Genomic DNA, 21,566 nt, shown 5'->3' on the forward strand with positions numbered 1-21,566 from the left:
TGAGATACTGCACAGTATGTGGTGAATCAATGGTATTTGTTGAAGGGTTGAAGCCTGTATAATCTCTTGTGGACAGATCTGACCAAACTAGGAAATATTTTAGTTATGGGTTAATCGAGAGTAAAGCCTATATAAAGTTAAGATACATCTGAGTCAAACGGAAGGGATATTTTCATCAGATAGCAAGCCTCCAGTAACTGTGCATAGATGGTGACATTTCTATTATGGCTCATTTTTAAATTTGTTTACATTAGTAGGCAAGGCAGGTAGGTTAGGGGCCCTAAGCCACAATTATTTAGACATTGTTTGAGCATATGCAGCAACAAGATAGAAGGGTGTGTGTGCATGGAATGAATGCTACCAATTAGAGACTGCAAAAAACTGTTCATCTGGAACATGTCTTGAACTGCGCTTTGAATGTCACGTTTGATTTATTTTCTCACACTGTTGCTCAACAGCATTGCTTCATTACTCAACTCTTTGAACTACTGTACTTCCTGTAATAAAAGCCACATCGTCCGGCATAACACAGGTCTGGTTAGAATTAGATAGTGGTCATGTCAGAAACAGCGCGCCCACATGACCAAACCCGAACTGTGGCAATATGAAGGAGAGCAGTTGACTTCGACTATCGATTACAACTATTGATTTACAACTTTCCGAAGTTTTCCCTATTGTGGAACGTCTTGTCATCTCCCAAGGAAATGTTAGAGTTTGTTTTACCTTTGTTGTTTGGCTTTTTGGCACTCTACTTAATCAGCGTGCGGTTCAGCAGAACAAGGCAAGTGGTGGATGAATTCCGAGTTTATTTGAAGTTTGTGGTGTTCGAGTTACTGTTTAGGAATATAACTTTCGCCTAAACGCTTTGAGCTGATAGTTGTTCAAGGTCCTTAAAACCACAAACATTATTTGTATAGCGTTCATGCAGGAGATTATTTGCACAAAGGTTATTAAACTGTTGTGTAAGAACATGAAGAAGATTTGAGTGAGCGTCTTGTTGTTGCTTTATTTGAGTTTCAGCTACAGTAGCCAACAAATTATAACCTGCATCTTCATGTGAAAAGTTTTGACAATGTTGTAACAATTTAGCAACCATAAATGTGACGTGTACAAATTTGCTGAAATGAAATGCGTTATTTTAGGAATTATAAAATCTGCATTGGCCAACGGCCAGATAGGCGAGACATGTTTTCCCAATTAGACTGAAGGCTTACATTGTTAAAAAATACGATGACAGTGTAGCCTATGTATGCACTGAGTGTAGCTATATCCAAACAAACAGTCCTTTACCTTTTCTTCAGTGTTGTTTGCTCTATAAACATAGTTTTCATGATCTTAAATACCTTTATTACTTCCCCTTGATAAGATAGTAGGTTGCAATTAATGAATGTCTTGTTAAGTTCCATTTGCTGCTGTTACTGCGAGTTCGTGGGACTACAAACTCCTTGTTCGTCCCAAATGGCTCCCTAGCCCCTATAGTGCACTACTTTTGACCAGAGCCCTGTCAAAAGTATTGCACTATAAACGGAATAGGGTGCCATTTAGGACTGCAAACTTACTGTGTTCTCTGTGAGAAGTAGGTCAGCCACAAACACAGTCTCTAAAGGAATTTCCTTCAGCAGTGTTTGCAATGGCTGGTCAACTCCCAGAGAGGCAGTTAATGAGGATCAGACCTGGTGGGTTGAAATACTATTTGAAATCTTTTGAATTATTTGAGCATTTGCTCTAGAGTCTAGACTGCCTGTAGTGCCAGATGGTGGGGTTTACAGTTTTGGGACTATTCTATTGGTTACATTGTGCCAGACAAGCTCATTCAAGCGCAGATAAAGTATTTTAAATGATTTAGTATTTGAACCCAGGTCTGCTGAGTATAGTCATCATCCCCAGTGTTCCCCACCCCACCACGCTCTTCTTATCTATGCAAAAGGGAAGTACCTTGCTGTTGATAATCTTGAGTAAGAGGAACATGTTAAGGATTGCATTTTGTTGCCCCTGCAAGCTGATTGCAACATTACTTAGTAATGGGTTGCAACTTCCTAGCAAATAGGGCCTCAACAGTAAAGGTAAATGGGATTCCATATTCTACATACAGTATCATCCTATTTTGTTTAATGTGAAGTATAACAAATGACAGGTCTAATTGATAAACACTCATTGCTGCAGTGTGGGCATCTGTTGTTATATTGTTACTGACGCATGGGGCCCTTATTCTGATGCTGTCCTCTCTAAATGTGCTCACTGCTGGCAGACACTATCAGCCTCCCTGATTGCTTCTGACAAGTGGCTGGCAGGCAGACAGGCAGGCAGGCAGGCGGCAGTGTGGACTAGGTGGGGGCACAAGCACAACAACAAGCAAGCCTGGGCTGAGACTTGTCAGTTTGAGGCCTCACAAATAGCAGATAGTCTCTCATGACCAGCGCTCTCCACACACTAGCAGGAGACATGGAATATTATCCCTTGGATGGATAAGCACACACATGAGTTAGTTTAGCACTGACATTGCACAGATTAGTATTGTTTTGTTGATTCTCATGCATTATTTTGTGACACAGGACACTGTGCTCCGTGCTGCACCACGTCAGCTCTAGATACAGTATTTTCCTGCATAAGACGTTATGTGTTCGGTGTTTCCAAAAACAAGTACAGGACAGGAATGATGCTGAAATCTATGGTAACAGTTAGTCTATGTATTTGTTTTCAATGACACAATACTTTGTTGTATACTGCACCTTACAATGCTGCCTCTATTTTATCAGTATAATGACCCACTGACATTGTGTGTCTATAGGGTAAATATGGGAGAAGATGACGGGTAACATTGTGCCCCTAACTCAGTTACTGTATGCTAATAGTCTTGTGTACACACGCTGTGGCTATAGACTATATAAGCAAATGTCTCGCCAGCTCAACCTCGAACTGGTCAACTAAACCCTGATTGGTAACCATATCCTTAAGCTTCAAAAATCATTGAACAAATATTTGATAATAGCTTTCTGAATCTGCTCAGTTTGTATTACAGTTTTCTGTCCACTACTGCAAGATCTTCCACAAAAAAGGAGAGCGGATGTTCTTTGCTTAGCGTTGAGTGGAGTTATTATAATGTAAGGGTGTCCAGTGTGTGTCTGTAATGTAATGTAACATACATACACACCAACACACACTCACACACTCACAGCCAATGCTGCTGTCCGATGTTGTAAAGGCATTGAACCACTGGTCACTTCTCATTTCACACTGTGTATTGTTGTGGAAATTCAGTACTGAGAGAGACTTGGTCATTTCTTCAAACAATCATCTTTATTTAATATCGATTCATTATTGCAATAATGAAACCGTCGACCCCACACTCTGAAGTGCGTTGCCGAGTGCTTAACTGATAAGGAAAAAGCCGATGTTATATAGGACCCAAACATGCTTAGTCAGACTGGTTCCAACTCCCATAAGCCACCTTGGTTATCTATACAGGATGGTGTTTTACCCACAACCCGGCTTAGTTTGTCTGTGGAATGCCAGCTTTTAGGTTTTTATCAATCAAGTCATTGTCAGCTCATGCTATCTCTAGCAAAACCCATTTTCCTTGACCCTATGCCCAGACTAACTGCAGGAAGCTTGAGTGGAAACCATCTCTTTAACAGTTGCCAGCCCAAGCTTCAAAAGACTCCTCTCAGTTAACTCAGAAAGGGAGCGAGAGAGTCCTAAGAACCTTATTATATTTCATAAAACAACCATTTGGTGCCCTTTCCCACCTGGACAAAAGGACCACCTATGTGAGAATGCTATTCATTGACTACAGCTCAGCATTCAACACCATAGTGCCCTCAAAGCTCATCAATAAGCTAAGGACCCTGGGACTAAACACCTCCCTCTGCAACTGGATCCTGGAGTGATCCTGATGGGCTGCCCCCAGATGGTAAGGGTAGGTAACAACACATCCGCCACGCTGATCCTCAACACAGGGCCCCTCATGATTGTGGACTACAGGAAAAGGAGGACCGAGCGGAGGACCGAGCACGCCCCCATTCTAATCGACGGAGCTGTAGTGGAGCAGGTTGAGAGCTTCAAGTTCCTTGGTGTCCACATCACCAACAAACTAACATGGTCCAAGCAAGAAGGCACGGCAAAACCTATTCCCCCTCAGGAGACTGAAAATATTTGGCATGAGTCCTCAGATCCTCAAAAGGTTCCACAGCTGCACCATCGAGAGCATCCTGACTGGTTGCATCACTGCCTGTTACGGCAACTGCTCGGTCTCTGACCGCAAGGCACTACAAAGGGTAGTGCGTACGGTCCAGTACGTCACTGGGGCCAAGCTTCCTGCCATCCAGGACCTCTATACCAGGCGGTGTCAGAGGAAGGCCATAAAAATTGTCAAAGACTCCAGCCACCCTAGTCATAGACTGTTCTCTCTTCTACTGCACGGCAAGCGGTACCGGAGCGCCAAGTCTAGGTCCAAGAGGCTTCTAAACAGCTTCTACCCCTAAGCCACAAGACTCCTGAACATATAATCAAATGGCTACCCAGACTATTTGCATCCCGGCCCCCTTTTTTTTTTTACGCCGCTGCTAATCTCTTATCTATGCATAGTCACTTTAATAACTCTACCTACATGTACATATTACCTCAATTACTTTGACTAACCGGTGCCCCCGCACATTGACTCTGTACCGGTACCCCTTGTATATAGTCTCGCTATTGTTATTTTGTAGCTCTTTAACTACTTGTTACTTTTATTTCTTATTCATATTTTTTAAACTGCATTGTTGGTTTGTCACGCCTTGACCTTAGAGATCCTTTTATTTCTCTATTTGGTTAGGTCAGGGTGTGATTAGGGTAGGCATTCTAGTTTTTTGTTTCTATGTTGGCCTGGTATGGTTCCCAATCAGAGGCAGCTGTCTATCGTTGTCTCTGATTGGGGATCCTATTTAGGCAGCCTTTTCCCACCTGTTGTTTGTGGGATCTTGTTTTTGTGTAGTGCCTGTGAGTACTCATTACTTCACGTTTAGTTTGTGTCTGTACTGTTTTGGTGAATTTCAATAATTAAACATGTGGAACTCTACGCACGCTGTGCCTTGGTCCGTTTATTCTAACAACGAGCGTGACATGGTTAGGGGCTTGTAAGTAAGCATTTCACTGTAAGGTCTACTGTTGTTGTATTCGGCACGTGTGACTAATACAATTTGTAATCCTGCTACACAGTATTTAAATACTCTATCCCTGATATAGCTTATTCTAATATATCTACTACTGTACATTGTATTTTAGTTACACTGTTTATTCACACTTCATATTTATTTATATACTGGATTCTTGACATAGCTCAAACTAATATATGTACTGCTGTACATGTCAATCTTAGTTCATCTTGTGTAAATTCCCCCGGTGTACATATGTATAGATTGCGTTTTGATACTGCTAGAGTGCAATTGGGGTTGTTAATTTGCCCGCCATTCTTGATTTCTTGCTGTTTTTTCTGTGTATTTGTTTTGTATATTTGACATTTGACTGCATTGTTAGGAGCTAGTACATAAACGTTGCCCTGCACCGCTATAACACCTGCTAACTGTGTATGTGACCAATAAACTTTGATTTGATGTGTTCTGAAGGTCCTGTGTCCGTGTGTGTGTTTGTTTTAAGGGCCCAGTGTGTGTGTTGCTGTCCTGTTGACAGGGTCAAAACTGCCCCTTCCTTTCTTTAAGCTAACGCATGGATGATTTTTACTGCACACCCGTGCATGCACATACACACGCATGCTCACACACACACACAGGCACACACACTCACATACATGGATTAGAAGGTAATATTTAATTTGATCTGTAGGATGGACAGGGAGAGAACAGAGCAGTGTTAGATGTACAGTGTTACATTTCCCTGGGAAAATAACCAGCCTACTCTTCCTGTAATCACTAAGCGATTATATTGCTATGCAGAACTCCCATGTTGCCTTTTTTGTAATTGTCTTCCATCTGTATTCACTTAAGGGTTAGGGTTGCAAAATTCCGGGAACTTTCCAAAAAAAATCACTGGTTTTCTCGAAATCCCAGTTGGAGGTTTCCTGGAATCAGGGGGGAATAAGCAGGAAATCTGGCATCATCCAACCAGGATTTCTGGAAAACCACAGAATTTGTAATAATTTTGCAACCCTACAGCTATTTATAGCTGTTTGAGTTGGATACAATTTGTAAGGGAGGGATTCATGCTCTGTCATCGAATTTTGCCTGAGATGATGCTCTGTGTTATAATCTCAACTCAGCACAGCCAGAAGAGGACTGGCCACCCCTCAGAGCCTGGTTCCTCTCTAGGTTTCTTCCTAGGTTCCTGCCTTTCTTGGGAGTTTTTCCTAGCCACTGTGCTTCTACAGTACATCTGCATTGCTTGCTGTTTGTTGTTTTAGGCTGGGTTTCTGTATAGCACTCTGTGACATCGGCTGATGTAAAAAGGGCTTTATAAATACATTTTATTGTGTCGTGTCTGTGCTCAATTCTCGGTCTTTAAATTCTTCCTTTAAACCTTGCCACCCAGCATCTGCTGTATTTGTCTGTTACACTGTATACTGTATGTGTTAAACGAGAATAGATGTTGGGGATAGCTGATACGAGTCCAGCTTGAAGGTTTGGGAGACGCTCAATCACATGCCTACGCCTTGTATCTGTTACCAGTTCCTTTGTCCATAAGATCTCATTTGTATCTGAAACCGGTAGATCAATGCTTTATCTCTTATTTCATTTGAAAGATTTTCGATGCATATATTTGTTGATGATATGACATGTTGTTAATCTCTTTTATAGGAGAGATGGGGAGCCTCCACTTGTAAATGGTTGGATTCCATTCCTTGGGAAAGCTTTGGAGTTTCGAAAGAATGCACATGGATTTCTTGCAGCACATAAGGAGAAACATGGAGATGTATTTACTGTGCTGATTGCTGGTGAGGGATACTAATGTTTTATTATACATTTTAAAATAGTGTAGTTTTAAAAAATAAGCAATGTTCTTGTTGTTACCGAAATGGTTGACAAAATCTATCTATTCTATTGCGCTTATTACTTATGCTTATTACTTATGGCATAATGCTCTTTTAAAACAGTAAAGTTTTACACAGTACACGTGTTTCATGTCTATTGAAATACAATCCTGTCCTCATTTCCACTCAGGTAAATACATGACGTTTATAATGAACCCGTTGCTGTATCCGTACGTCATCAAACATGGCAAACAGCTGGACTTCCATGAGTTTTCTGACCAAGTGGCCCCCGTGACGTTCGGCTACCCCCCTGTCAGGAGCGGCAAGTTCCCCGGAATGGACGAGCACATCCAGAGGTCCTTCCGCCTTCTGCAGGGTGACAACCTCGATAACCTGACAGAGAGCATGATGGGAAATCTCATGCTTGTGTTCCATAAAGACTACCTGGATGGGGAGAGCGAGTGGAGGACTGAAAGTATGTACCAGTTCTGCAATTCGGTCATGTTTGAGGCTACTTTCCTGACCATGTATGGCAAACCTGCCCACACCAACAGACACAGCGGAATGGTGATGCTCCGACAGGACTTTGTCAAGTTCGACAACATGTTCCCCCTCCTCATCGCCAGGATCCCCATCTCTTTGCTGGGAGGAACCAAGACCATCCGGGATAAACTCATCAACTACTTCCACCCTCAGAGGATGTCTACATGGTCCAACACGTCTGGGTTCATAAAGGAAAGAGCAGCACTGTTTGAACAGTATGACTGCATGGGAGACGTAGATAAAGCAGGTATACACAGCCGATACACTGTCGTACCTAGGCTTATTTATATGTTTCTGTGATGTACTTTACCTTACTTCCTACATTTGAATATGTTAATCCATCTCGGTAATATGCCTTGCCACCGTGATATATAGGCCTAAGGCCAAGACAATAAGAAGACATAATGGCAGAACAAATTTAACCACAACTTTGTTTCATCACAAAGCCGGAGAGCAACATCTATCCGGTGAAGTCCACAAAACATATTGCATGTAACAAACAGTTACATGACCTACAGCATGGTCCAGCAAGTTAATGATTCTGACATTTTCAGACTACTAAACAACTATTGATTTAGAACCATGGAGAGTTACCGCAAGTCTCAGGCGCTGTCTTCACTATTTGAGAACCATTTCGACTACAAGATTTCAACGTCATCTATTCACCTATAATTAGTCTAAAACAGTGACAACCAAAAGATGGTAAAAAAAATGTTTTAGTCCAATCAACGTAAGCTTAATATGATATGGCTGTCCATGGCACTGATTTCGGATGTGGCTGGCCATGGCACTGATTTGTGTGTGTGTGTGTGTGTGTGTTCAGGTATCTCCCTTTCAAGTAGAAAAAACATGTTGACTCACCCTACTGGTAGAAAAACGCCAATGCCATCCTCGTCTTTCATGTTGCTTAAAACGGTCTATGACTCAGTCGTACAGTATACGCTCTTAGTTTTTGTTGTACTAGGCTACCTGGCTAAAATGCTTGCTCGCTAGCCTAACTTCCTTTCATAGACAACGATGCACCAGGCCAGCTTGTTAACATTAAGCTACTATATCTAGCTAGATGTTGAACTTCCATCCTCTCAGACCAGGGGCACAATGTATGAATTTATGGTTGGTTCAGAATTGCTGTTATAATCATTGGCCAGTACGGAGAATTAAGTAAAACCACAATTCCAAATCCCTATCCATATCCATGGCTAATTTAGGAAAGGGACAATGACATTTTGCTTTTGATGTGATGTGATTGGTGTGAAGAGAAATCCAAATTGGCTTCCCTTGACACCTTTTTTTTTTTGTACACCAGGACCATTCACAGCTGAGCTCACTCAGTTTACCTCAATGCTGATTGGCTATAATTTATTTATTTATTTTTATCAAAGGAGGCCAAATGCTTGTTGGCTTCCCTTGCATTCAATGCTACGGGCGGCAACAAAACTCTTTTTGACCAGAAAGCATCAGACAGATGGGCTACGCATACTGAGACAGAGGGGTGCTGTTTTGATGCTAATTCCAGTGAGATACATTCAGCCTCTTGGGAATTGAAGAAAATTTACGAAACACAGAGAGATGAAAGATACATTATTTTGTATGTTTCTTTGTTTGTTTTTTTGGTAAATGTTTTGGTGAAGCCTGGCATCCCTTCTCATCCATGAATACACAACACTGGTTAAGCTACACTAAAGCTACCCTTAAGAAACATGAAATTACTTATGTCGTGGACCTCAAATTGCAAGACAGATCACTTTGGGGTCACATGTTAACAGAATGTGTAGTTTAGCCTATTAAACACAAAACAGATGTTCAAGTAATAATTAGGCAGGTCTGATTCCCTAAAATAAAGGAAATTATTGCCGACGTACTGATCCTAGCCCAAGTTCATAGGATTTCACCCCGATCATGAAAATTTGTCTGGGACGGAAAGATTGTGGCGAAATTGTGTAGTGTATACCCGACATTACCCTTAACTTTACCATATACACTTATACCTACACAGTAATAACTGTAGGAACAATATGGTATTACCATGTAGCTGCATCCCTATACACCTACAACATAACATGTGCTACTTTGACTTCAACCAGAACCTCCCAAACCTAATTAATAGACACTCTTCTCTGTACCTGCCACAGCTCATCATTTTGCCATTCTATGGGCGTCGGTGGGAAACACAGTCCCAGCCACCTTCTGGGCCATGTATTACCTGTTGACACACCCAGAGGCCCTTGCAGTAGTGCGTGAGGAGATCCATTGTGTCCTGAAGATCTCCGGACTAGAAGCAGATCACAACCGAGACGTCACCTTCACCCGAGAACAGCTGGACAGCCTACTGTATCTTGGTAGGGTTTCATTGTATTCTGCCATATCTGGCTCATCATTGTTGCCTACTTTATCTGGGTAGATTATAATTGTGGTGTATTGTTGTTAGGTCTGTCTGCGTAGTGTCCAATTTGTCCTCAGCATTTTATGACTGATAGAATGTACAATTGTATTCCTCCTTGATTTGACTAAGTGGTCTTTTTGGCTCAGCCCCAACTAGTATAGACATAGTTCAGTTGTCTATGGTAGTGTGGCTTTGAGAGGGCCTTCCAATCATCTGTATAGCTGACTATGCATACATATATACCCATACGTCTTCTTATCATACTTCTACTGTATAGTGGCAGGTGTTCTATGTGTGGCTCTGTGTACAATTTAGGGCAAATCGTCCTGTCCCACCCCCCAACAAACCAGTGTCTGTGATTGTAGTAATGAAGCCAGTTTCAAAGGATCCCTCCAGACTCTGTACCTGTCACATTAGATCACACTGCTGCACCCACCATGCTGACTGTAGCCTCATCTCTTCTGACAACTGCATGCTCAGGGACAAATGCCACTAGTCTAGGCTGGCTGTGGCTCTCTCTCTCTCTCTCTCTATTCTCTCTTCTCTCTCTCACACACACACACACACACACTACTGACAATTTAATCTCCTCAGGGGAAGACAGTCAAATATCCATTTCACATCTGTTTGTTTTTATAAGTGATACCCGATGAATCATTAGTTACATTTTGGAATCTTCTCTCTTTTTTGAGCTATAGTGTCTTGTCTCGGTTAAGATTGTAATGGTTTTAATGAAACACTGCTAGTCAGGATTCCTTGATGGATACATGTGGAAATAAAGCTATGTATGACTTGGTTACTCAGCTTGTGCTTTAGCCATAGCCATTTTGCTAGAGCAGTTCATATTGCTAACTAATAGCCTTCAAGTCTCCAAGCTTTCTCTTCTGTGTGAGTACATGTATGTAGTGAGTCAGTAGTGTTGTGGCCACTCAAGGTAAAAAAAAAAAAAAAGAATAGATTGGCCAGAATAAAACCCATGGCAATGTTGGTAGCTATAAAACAAAAACCCATGGTGACTAACTGAACCATTCTGTGTTCTGTTTTCAGAGAGCTCCATAAACGAGAGTCTGCGGCTTTCTTCAGCCTCCATGAACATCCGTGTGGCCCAGGAGGACTTCAGCTTGCGGCTGGAGGGAGAGCGCTCCATCGGAGTGAGGAAAGGAGATATCATCTCCCTGTATCCCCAGAGCATGCACATGGACCCCGAGATCTATGAGAATCCAGAGGTAAAGAAGACCTCAGAATTCTGTGGGCGTTCTAGAAAAGCTGTAGGCTTTCTTCACTGTGTCTAGTCTAGTCTGGGAGTTGTATATGTTCTACTGTAGTGCCTCCCTCCACCACCCACACCACCTGCTATTTGTGTGTGTGTCGGCGTCCGTGTGTGTGTTTGTCCCCAGGTTAGATTAATGAGAAGCATGCATGGACTGTGAGTGATTGAATCCACTCACTGGCCTTCAGAAGGTCACAACATGCATGCTAATGTAATCAGGGTGTGATGGGTGATAATCTCGCCATGATCGGTGACTGAACAAAATGGAATCTTTCCTGGAATATGCAATAAACAGGAAATATTACCCTTTGTTATATCACCCCTTTGGGGTGAAGGAGCTTTAAAATATAGGAGTTCGAAAATAAGAATAGCCTGAGTGCCAGTCTGTTATCATGCCAACTCCTTGTCATGCCAAACATGAACTTGGTTTGGCTTGACAATGACATCAATGGAGTTGGCAAGAGCATAAAAAGATCTGGGATCAGGCAAATAATAATAATCCCGAAAATAATGCACTAGAAACATATTATTTATTACCCGTCCAACAGATGTACAAGTTTGACCGATACGTCGAAGACGGAAAGGAAAAGACGGACTTCTATAAGGACGGCCAGAAGCTGAAGTACTACCGGATGCCATTTGGCTCGGGCTCCACTAAGTGCCCAGGAAGATACTTTGCTGTGAATGAGATAAAGCAGTTCCTGTCTCTGCTGCTGCTTCGTTTTGACATGGAGGTGGTGGAGGGGCAGGAGCCGTGTTCCCTGGACTCTAGCCGTGCTGGCCTGGGTATCCTGCTCCCTGCCACAGACGTCCAGATCCACTACAGACCACGTCAGGCCAGAGAGGAAGAGGGGGACCTCTGTATAAAGGAAGAATAGAGGGCTGAGCCCCAGGCAGCTCATATGGATTTGTACTATTTTCTCATAGGTTGCACCCAAACGGTACCCTATTTATTCCCCACATAGTGCACTATTTTAGACCAGGGCCCATAGGGTCATAAGTACTGCTCTATATTGGGAATAGGGTGCCATTTGAGACGCACCTATGTATTTGACTATTTTCTCATAGACTGATGTTAACTCCATGGTTATTCACACGATAAGTTATCGACTTGCTAATTTGTCAATGTATTATATAGGCAAGCTCCAGCTGTGGGTAAGGCTAGTGAATCTGCTAGCTAGGAACCTTTTGTTGTTTTATTCCATAGGACATAATGAGCCAATAATTAGATATAGTTATCTGTTTTTGCTGTTAAAAACGATTACCATATCTTTTATTAAAATAAAATACAAATGTTTATTATTATGCCTTGCTTATATTATTACATAAGCTGTATCCTACAGTACAGTAGTTGAATAAAATAGTTAAACTATTTTACAGGGTAAAGCACAATGTGATTATAGCTTTATGTATTAGATGGTGGTGTCCCTAAACATTTATGATGACATATTTATTCGTATAATGTTTCAATAACAATAACTGACCATTTTAAAGTTATACATTCAAATGTCTTTCCTATTTCAAGACACTTACTATTTACTATTCATGAAATCAAATAAATTCAAAACTAACAAACCAGTCCTGCACATGGCTGTAATTGTATTCATAAAAAAATGTTTAACCTAAAAGTGACCTATATTCTTTTAATGGGGTCATTTGAGTCTGCAAGGTTATCAACTATGATCAAATTCTAATTGTTTTGTTTGACAAGCTCACTGTGGCTATGACTTGCCGATCCTTGTTTGAGCATGTTGTTTTCCTTGCTACTGAAAAGACCCCATTTATGTTTGTTAGGCTATATGGCTGAGTTTTTACATAGTATTTAGGGGGAATTTAAACCAGACAATTAATAACAATCTTAAATTGATGGAAATAAATTGTTGATAAATTGTGACTTTCAGATGTTAAGTGTGGTTGTACATACACGATTTGGAATATAATGCAGAAATATAGACCATAACATCTCTATTATATCACCAATACAATTTATTCATCGAACATCATCGAATCAAACTGAATAAAATCAATAAAGGCCTACATAATGGTCAAATAAATAGACTGGACTTGCATTGTAATTTGTTAAAGACAAATTAGCCTCACCATTTTGACCATGTTATGGAGCTGTCATTTCGTTTGGCGTTGCAAAAACAACAGCTATTTCGATACATAATCACCATGAAATATATAACATCATATACAAAAAGAATCCATATTTTGGTAATGTGGTTACTTCTCAGTCAGTCACGCTGGTCCCATCAATTCATCAATTCAGTTGTGTGCACGAAGCTTGAAGTCCCCTGTTAGTGTCGTCGGCCACAACTGTTCAAGGTTTATGGTTGAAGTGTTTATTAAAGAGATTTGCATTGCTATGGAAAGGGTCTGGAGTCCCAGCAGAGAACGGGTATCCTGTCTGCTGGTCATAGAGCCCTAATCCGGGTGCACCAGATGTATTCGCCGCGGTAACGCCGGGTCCATGGTTAAGGTACGTGACAAGTCTTCTCATCTCTTCAAGTGCTTGCGCTTGCATGAGGATGTAGTTTTTGGCGAGGAGCAAAGTGGCTATTTTGGATAACTTCCGTACGGACGGGCTGTGCGCGTAGGGGATCACCGACCTCAGTTCATCGAGCGCGTCGTTCAGGTCATGCATCCTCCTCCTCTCACGGGCGTTAATGTTCAGCCGCAGCACTTTCTGCTCTTTGTGTTTCTTACCTGCGTCACATTTGGCCATTGATGCCATGAGCCTTTCCTCAGGAAAAAGCACCATGTCACTCCTGCCAATGCCATCACTGTCATCATCCTGACTCTGCTCCCCGCCACTGCTCTCAGCGGCTGCTGCGGCGGCAGCGGTGTGTTTTAAAAATTCCCCGTACTTTACGCACAGCGATTCAGATGGGAAGCCAAGTGTTCCCGCCTGAACTCCGGCCATTGTTCCCGGTTGTGAGTGCTCCTGATCAAAACTCATGGGTGATTGTCGATCTCTGGGAGAGGGAGACAGTCCTATGCTAGAGCCCGATCTGAAAGAATCCATCCTTTTGCGCCCAAACGCTGGACCTTTGTGAAGAACTTCTCTCCTACAGAGTTCTGGTGTGCGCAGTCCTGTTAAGTCAGTGGTCCCACCCCCCACTCTTTCTCGACCACTTGTGATTGCCCTAGATTCTGCGCGCCACTTTTTTGATGTTACACTTGTCCAGTGACGGTTTAGTATGATACAGTACAGTGCGCCCTCAGAGGTTCACCTTCAGGAGATAATAAAATACATTAGGAGAAGCAGGATTATGAGGCAGGCAGTTTTCTACTTGATTAACTCCAGACAGGAGTGAGAGGTTTATTTTATGGACCAAATGGAGAGACAACAACCCATGTGTAATAGGCTACATGGGGGTGCCATTGACCATCATTAATGTTAATGTACACTGTGATGACAGGGATGAAGATAATGATTGCATCCCCTGTCAATCTTTGGGTTCAATCATAAAACCGATCATCAGTTGACTTGACTACTGTTTTAAATGCATCTTTAAGTTAACTCATTATGGTATTGGGCAGCATAGCACAGGTCTATAGTGGACTGGTCCATAGCAGGCTACTGTGGTCTGTGGCCTTCTTCCTGATTTTCTTGCAAATCCTCAAATGAGTGGATATATGATTTCATTTTATTTGTCAGATGAGCTCAATTTTGCCCTAACATAAAATATTTTTCTCCAAGGCCCAAAACAACTGAACATTTGAACTTTCAAATGACATGCAGAAAAAAACATTAAAAAAATAGATATTTCATGCTTCTAATCATGCTTCCAAGTAATGGAATTGGAAGCATGATGTATAATTTTTTTTAGAATGTGATCTTAATGATATATTATATCAAACTAAATCAACCGGAGAAAGGCAGCATTTAACAAGGAATCCCTCTAGCAGTTAAACTAAACAGTTTAATATACAATAAGCTCCTCCCATACTGCAGAAGCCCACAATTATGAGACTTCTCAGCTACAGTGGATGGAAAATAAAGTCTATAACAGTCTATTCTTCCTCTATCCTTATATCACAATGGCACATTGGTTTAGGAATACTTTACTTATCCGGGCTGCATGCTATTTTGGTATGGTATAGTGCTTTTCATTCCTATTATCTTTGTCTGAATCTTAGCCTATTAATTATTATATAAAAATAATAATAAGTAAACTATTATAACAACTTTTTCAGTTTGCAAAGGTGAAGAGGGTGTTGAACAGCAGAGTGGACATGTTACTGCCCTTGAAGGAGGACTGGTAACACTCAGCTGTAACTATACTACTAGTAGTCCATCTTCTAATCTCTTCTGGTACGTCCAGTTACCCAGGGACTCTCCCCAGTATGTCCTGAGAAGAGATCGTTATTCAGAAGGGAGCAATAGTGATGAGTTCAAGAAGAGGTTTGATTCCAGACTGAATTTCACATCTAGCTCTGTCCCCTTGACGATCCAGAGGTTGCAGGTGTCTGACTCTGCTTTGTACTACTGTGCTCTGAGGCCCACTGTGACAACAGGAGATTCAGTCACTGTACAAACACTCAGGGTACAGTGTTGTTCAGACAACGTCACAAGGTTCTCAATGTTTGACGACACACAGAAAGAGGAGGAGACAAGGATTTCATCATCTCATCATTGTCTAGTTACATCAGATTGGTATTACTCTTCTCCCACTGATCTCACAGTAGCAGGCATGGAACCCTGGTTGAGGAATGCTGCATTTTGTTATGGTATTATAATATTATTCTAATTATTTTACTGCCTTTGCTCCCATTCCTTTCTTTTATCAAACATATATTTTTTAGTACAATAGTTCTACTATTAATTTCATACTTTTTTATTCACTCCTAATACTAATGTGTATTACATTATTTTCCAGAATGCAGAGAAGAAGACTCAGTCATTCAGCCACCAGGAGATGTGACCACTAACCTTAACAGGTCACACTGGGCTGTCAATGTGATACTACGGATACAAATCCATAACTGTTGTGGTACAAGTAGGGAGCTAATGACTTCCCAAAGTATATGCTGAGGCAGGTGACTTTTGGATCAGTTAATGCCATTGAATTCCTGGGGAGATTCGATGCCCATCTCAATTTAATTACATTTAAATCAGTATTAAAATCAGTCCCCTTGATTATCCAGAGGTTCCCGCTGTCTGACTCTGCTGTGTACTACTGTGCTCTGAAGCTTACAGTGACAACAGGATATACAGCTCCCTATTGTGGTAACAACTGTATTTAGAGTAAGTAAAAACACATTTAGCATAATAGGGGAAATTCTATACACATTAGAGAATATTATCAATATGGAAACCAAATACTTTGAAAATACCTGTTATTCATTCACTTCAGATGATCCTCTGAAAAATAAGTTGTGTTGTGTTTAGAGGAGGAGCTAGTATGAGAATGAAAATGAGACTCTCAAAATGGCATGAAGGTCTTTCCTCAGTGCATGGTAAGCTTGTTATATATATATATAGTTTTTGTATTTTACCTCCTTTTGCTCCACAATTTCAATCTTGTCTCTTCGCTGCAGCTCCCCAACTGGCTCGGGAGGCGACGGTCGAGTCATGCGTCCTCCGAAACATGACCCACCAAACCGTGCTTCTTAACACCCGCCCGCTTAACCCAGAAGCCAGCTGCACCAATGTGTCTGAGGAAACACTGTTCAACTGATGCCCGAAGTCAGCCTGCAGGCGTCCGGCCCTCCAAAAGGAGTCACTAGAGCGCGATGAGCCAAGTAAAGCCCCCCTGGACAAACCCTCCCCTAACCCGGACGACGCTGGGCCAATTGTGCGCCGCCCTACGGGACTCCTGATCACGGCCGGTTGTGACACAGCCTGTCCACTCAGGAGGTCCCACCTTGTTCTTTTATTATTATATTTTATTTTTTATTTATTTTTACATTTGTGGGTAAGTCAAATTAATTTAACAGTAATGATAATGTGTAGTTACAGTATTGATAATGTGTAATTACTTACAAACTTGGAAAAACAACACACCAGCTTTGACCGTTAATGTTGACAAAGTGGCCGAACGTGTGGATCTGGAGATCTCCTCTGCTGAAGTGACAGACTCTGCTCTGTACTACTGTGCTCTGAGGCCCACAGTGACAGGAAACCTCTCTAATAAACTCCTCTAATGCATATTTTAGCGCAGGGGTGAGGCGTCCTACTGTAGGTTCATGAAAAGAAATGATCCTTTAAAATACTGTGTTGGACTTCCCTCCAGTATATAACTTCAGCTACAATATGATGGTTCTCTACACAGTTACTTTACTTTCTGCTCTGACAGGTTAGTAAATGACTAGTATAGTCATTCTTTTGACTACATTTTTTAGGCTAATGTATAGTTTATCTGTTTTTTTGGGGGATTTTAGAGTAAATAACAAGATCTTCCCTAATTCCAAATACATCTACCTTGTGATTTATCCATCACCTCCTTACATTAGCAGGTGACCGTGCAGCCAAACCAAGTGTATGGAGAGGAGGGTAGTAATGTTCAACTTTCCTGCAACTACTCCTCAGCATACAGTGTACTGTGGTTTAAACAGTATCCAGGATCAGTTCCCCATTTCCTCCTCTTCATCCACCATGCCTCTAGGACTGTAGTGAGAGCTAAACCTCCATACTCTCACCTCACTGTTAAACTGAACAAAGAGAAGACCCGTACAGATCTGGAGATCTCCTCTGTTGAAGTGAGAGACTGCTCTGTACTACTGTGCTGTGAAGTCCAGTGACACTTAACTCACTGACTCAGCAGAATGCAGACCTGTCACCTGTCAGTTATAGATTTACCTGCATCTGATGTATTTTGCTTGACCACAGCACCATCAAGTGGAGTATTCAGTGCATAAATCATTTTTAAACCGCTATTAAATGTACATATAAAATACATTTGTTTCAACATAGTCAGTAGGAGGAGCTAGAGTATAAAACTCAGGATCAGATTATGAATAATGCCACTTATAATAATAATGTTTACACATCTTGCATTACTCAACTCATATGTATATACTGTATTCTATACTATCTATTGATTAGATTAGATTATTAATCCTAAAGATAAGACATGATACTTCCATGAAGAACATAGACAGTTGATGCTGTGCTTTTCATCAACAGCTGGTGCTTATTCTACACATCCTGCCATCTACAATGTTGTTCTGTTCACTTTTACTCTTCTTTGACTTGATACGTAACTACATTTTCATTCAAACTGAGTGTGATTATGTTTAGGTGTATTTCTTTTTCAAATCAAAGAATTTAAAGATAATTCACAACATTTTTACCTTTACACTGCATTTGGAATCAATTACATTTTCCATGTGGGTTTAAAGTATTAACATAATATATGTGTCACGCCCTGACCTGAGATATCTCTGTTTTCTTTGTATTTTGTTTAGGTCAAGATGTGACTAGGGTGGATACGCTAGTTTTTGTATTGTCTATGGGTTTTGTATTGTCTAGGGGTTTGTATTGTCTAGGGGTTTTGTATGTCTAGGGTTTTGTAGGTCTATTTGTATGTTTATAGTGGCCTGATATGGTTACCAATCAGAGGCAGCTGTTTATTGTTGTCTCTGATTGGGATCATATTTAGGGAGCCATTTCCCTTTGGTGTTTGTGGGTTCTTGGTCTATGTTTAGTTGCCTGTCTGCACTATTCTTATAGCTTCACGTTTCATTTGTGCTTGTTTGTTTTGCTTTGCTGAGTTTTGGTTTTATTAAAAACATGCAGAACTCTACTCACGCTGCGTGCGCCTTGGTCTCATCTTTACGACGAACGTGACAATATGTGTTATAATCATACAGGTCTCAGTTCTGAACAGGTAATAACACCCTACACTGATATAGAAGTGGCTTCAGAAAGGGACAGAGTTACTCTGTCTTGCAACTACACCATCTACGTTAAAACTCTTCTATGGTATCAACCAGCCACGTCACGGACACCGACGTCTTAATTCCAGACAAACTAGACACCTTCTTTTCCCGCTTTGAGGACAATACAGTTCCACCAACGCGGCCTGCTACCAAGGACTGTGAGCTCTCCTTCTCCGTTACCGACGTGAGTAAGACATTAAACGTGTTAATCATCGCAAGGCTGCCGGCCCAGACGTCATCCCAAGCCGCGTCCTCGGAGCATGCGCAGACCAGCTGGCTGGTGTGTTTACGGACATATTCAATCTCTCCCTATCCCAGTCTCCAACATTCTTCAAGATGGCCACCATTGTTCCTGTACCCAAGAAGGCAAAGGTAACTGAATTAAATGACTATCACCCCATTATACTCACTTCTGTCATCATGAAGTACTTTGAGATGCTAGTCAAGGATCATATCACCTCCACCTTACATGTCACCCTAGACCCACTTCAATTTGCTTACTGCCCCAATAAATCCACAGATGATGCCATCGCCATGACACTGCACTCTGCCCTGGACAATAGGAATACCTATGTAAGAATGCTGTTTTGACTATAGCATTCAACACCATAGTACCCTCCAAGCTCATCATTAAGCTAGAGGCCCTGGGTCTCAACCCCGCCATGTGCAATTGGGTCCGCCCCCAGGTGGTGAATGTAGGAAACAACATATTTTCTTCGCTGATCCTCAATAATGGGGCCCCACAAGGGTACGTGTTCAGTCCCTTCTGGTAGTCTCTGTTCACCCATGACTGCGTGGCCATGCACGCCTCCAACTCAATAATCAATTCTGCAGACGACACAACAGTGGTAGGCTTGATCACAAACAATGTCGAGACTGTTATGCACGTGAGTGAGGACCCAAAAGCGGTTTAACAAAAACAGAGTCCTTTAATGTCAAAACACAGGTAAGACATAGATCCTCTTCAAATGTATATAATGGCAAAATAAACAACCCGCAGAGAGGGCGACAAATAAATCATAAAGTCCTTCTGATATTCACAGAAGAGTTCCCCTTCTAGCAGCAGAGGAGAATAGCTGGGTTAGCGGCGACAGACTGCTGGTCTCTCTGGGTAGGCGCGGGTCGTAGAGGACAGAGGTACCTGATCAGACGTAGCAACAGATGAACAGGCAGATTCCGACAGGACAAGGGTGAAGCAAACGAGACGATAGTTTGGTTCTGGCATGAGAAACTCAAACGAGAATCTGACAAAGACAGAAGCAGGAACAGAGAGAGAAATAGAGACCTAATCAGAGGGAAAAAGGGAACAGGTGGGAAAAGGGTGAACGAGGTAGTTAGAGAAGATGAGGAGCAGCTGGGGAAGGAGAGGAAGAGAAGGTAACCTAATACGACCAGCAGAGGGAGACGGAGTGAAGAGAAAGAACAGGAACAAGACATAATATGACAATACATGACAGTACCCCCCCACTCACCGAGCGCCTCCTGGCGCACTCGAGGAGGAAACCTGGCGGCAACGGAGGAAATCATCGATCAGCGAACGGTCCAGCACGTCCCGAGAGGGAACCCAACTCCTTTCCTCAGGACCGTACCCCTCCCAATCCACTAGGTACTGATGACCACGGCCCCGAGGACGCATGTCCAAAATCTTACGGACCCTGTAGATAGGTGCGCCCTCGACAAGGATGGGGGGGGGGGAGAAGACGAGCTGGGGCGCGAAGAACGGGCTTAACACAGGAGACATGGAAGACCGGGTGGACGCGACGAAGATATCGCGGAAGAAGAAGTCGCACTGCGACAGGATTAATGATCTGAGAAATACGGAACGGACCAATGAACCGCGGGGTCAACTTGCGAGAAGCTGTCTTAAGGGGAAGGTTCTGAGTGGAGAGCCAAACTCTCTGACCGCGACAATATCTAGGACTCTTAGTTCTACGCTTATTAGCGGCTCTCACAGTCTGCGCCCTATAACGGCAAAGTGCAGACCTGACCCTCTTCCAGGTGCGTTCGCAACGTTGGACAAAAGCCTGAGCGGAGGGAACGCTGGACTCGGCGAACTGAGACGAGAACAGCGGAGGCTGGTACCCGAGGCTACTCTGAAAAGGAGATAGCCCGGTCGCAGACGAAGGAAGCGAGTTGTGGGCGTATTCTGCCCAGGCGAGCTGTTCTGACCAAGACGCAGGGTTACGAAAAGAAAGACTGCGTAAGATGCGACCAATAGTCTGATTGGCCCGTTCTGCTTGACCGTTAGACTGGGGGTGAAAGCCGGAAGAGAGACTGACGGAAGCCCCAATCAAACGGCAAAACTCCCTCCAAAATTGAGACGTGAATTGCGGACCCCTGTCCGAAACGACGTCTGACGGAAGGCCATGAATCCTGAAAACATTCTCGATGATGATTTGTGCCGTCTCTTTAGCAGAAGGGAGCTTAGCGAGGGGAATAAAATGAGCCGCCTTAGAGAACCTATCGACAACCGTAAGAATAACAGTCTTCCCCGCTGACGAAGGCAGTCCGGTGATAAA

At 42.4% G+C, this 21,566-nt stretch overlaps 2 protein-coding genes across 2 annotated transcripts; one reads left to right on the forward strand and one right to left on the reverse strand.

The window, feature by feature from the left end:
* Positions 1–487: 487 nt before the first annotated feature.
* Positions 488–12,735, forward strand: LOC139387324 (cytochrome P450, family 7, subfamily B, polypeptide 1). Its single transcript, XM_071133449.1, has 6 exons — positions 488–781; positions 6,789–6,925; positions 7,152–7,751; positions 9,637–9,843; positions 10,935–11,113; positions 11,706–12,735. Exons 1-6 carry the CDS (start codon positions 705–707, stop codon positions 12,033–12,035), a joined length of 1,530 nt encoding a protein of 509 aa, XP_070989550.1. The 5' UTR covers positions 488–704; the 3' UTR covers positions 12,036–12,735.
* A 399-nt stretch (positions 12,736–13,134) lies between these two features.
* Positions 13,135–14,207, reverse strand: LOC139387325 (class E basic helix-loop-helix protein 22-like). The gene has a single exon (XM_071133451.1). It carries the CDS (start codon positions 14,183–14,185, stop codon positions 13,481–13,483), a length of 705 nt encoding a protein of 234 aa, XP_070989552.1. The 5' UTR covers positions 14,186–14,207; the 3' UTR covers positions 13,135–13,480.
* Positions 14,208–21,566: the final 7,359 nt, after the last annotated feature.

This window comes from Oncorhynchus clarkii, chromosome 28 (assembly GCF_045791955.1).
Source record: "Oncorhynchus clarkii lewisi isolate Uvic-CL-2024 chromosome 28, UVic_Ocla_1.0, whole genome shotgun sequence".
Taxonomy (NCBI): domain Eukaryota; kingdom Metazoa; phylum Chordata; class Actinopteri; order Salmoniformes; family Salmonidae; genus Oncorhynchus; species Oncorhynchus clarkii.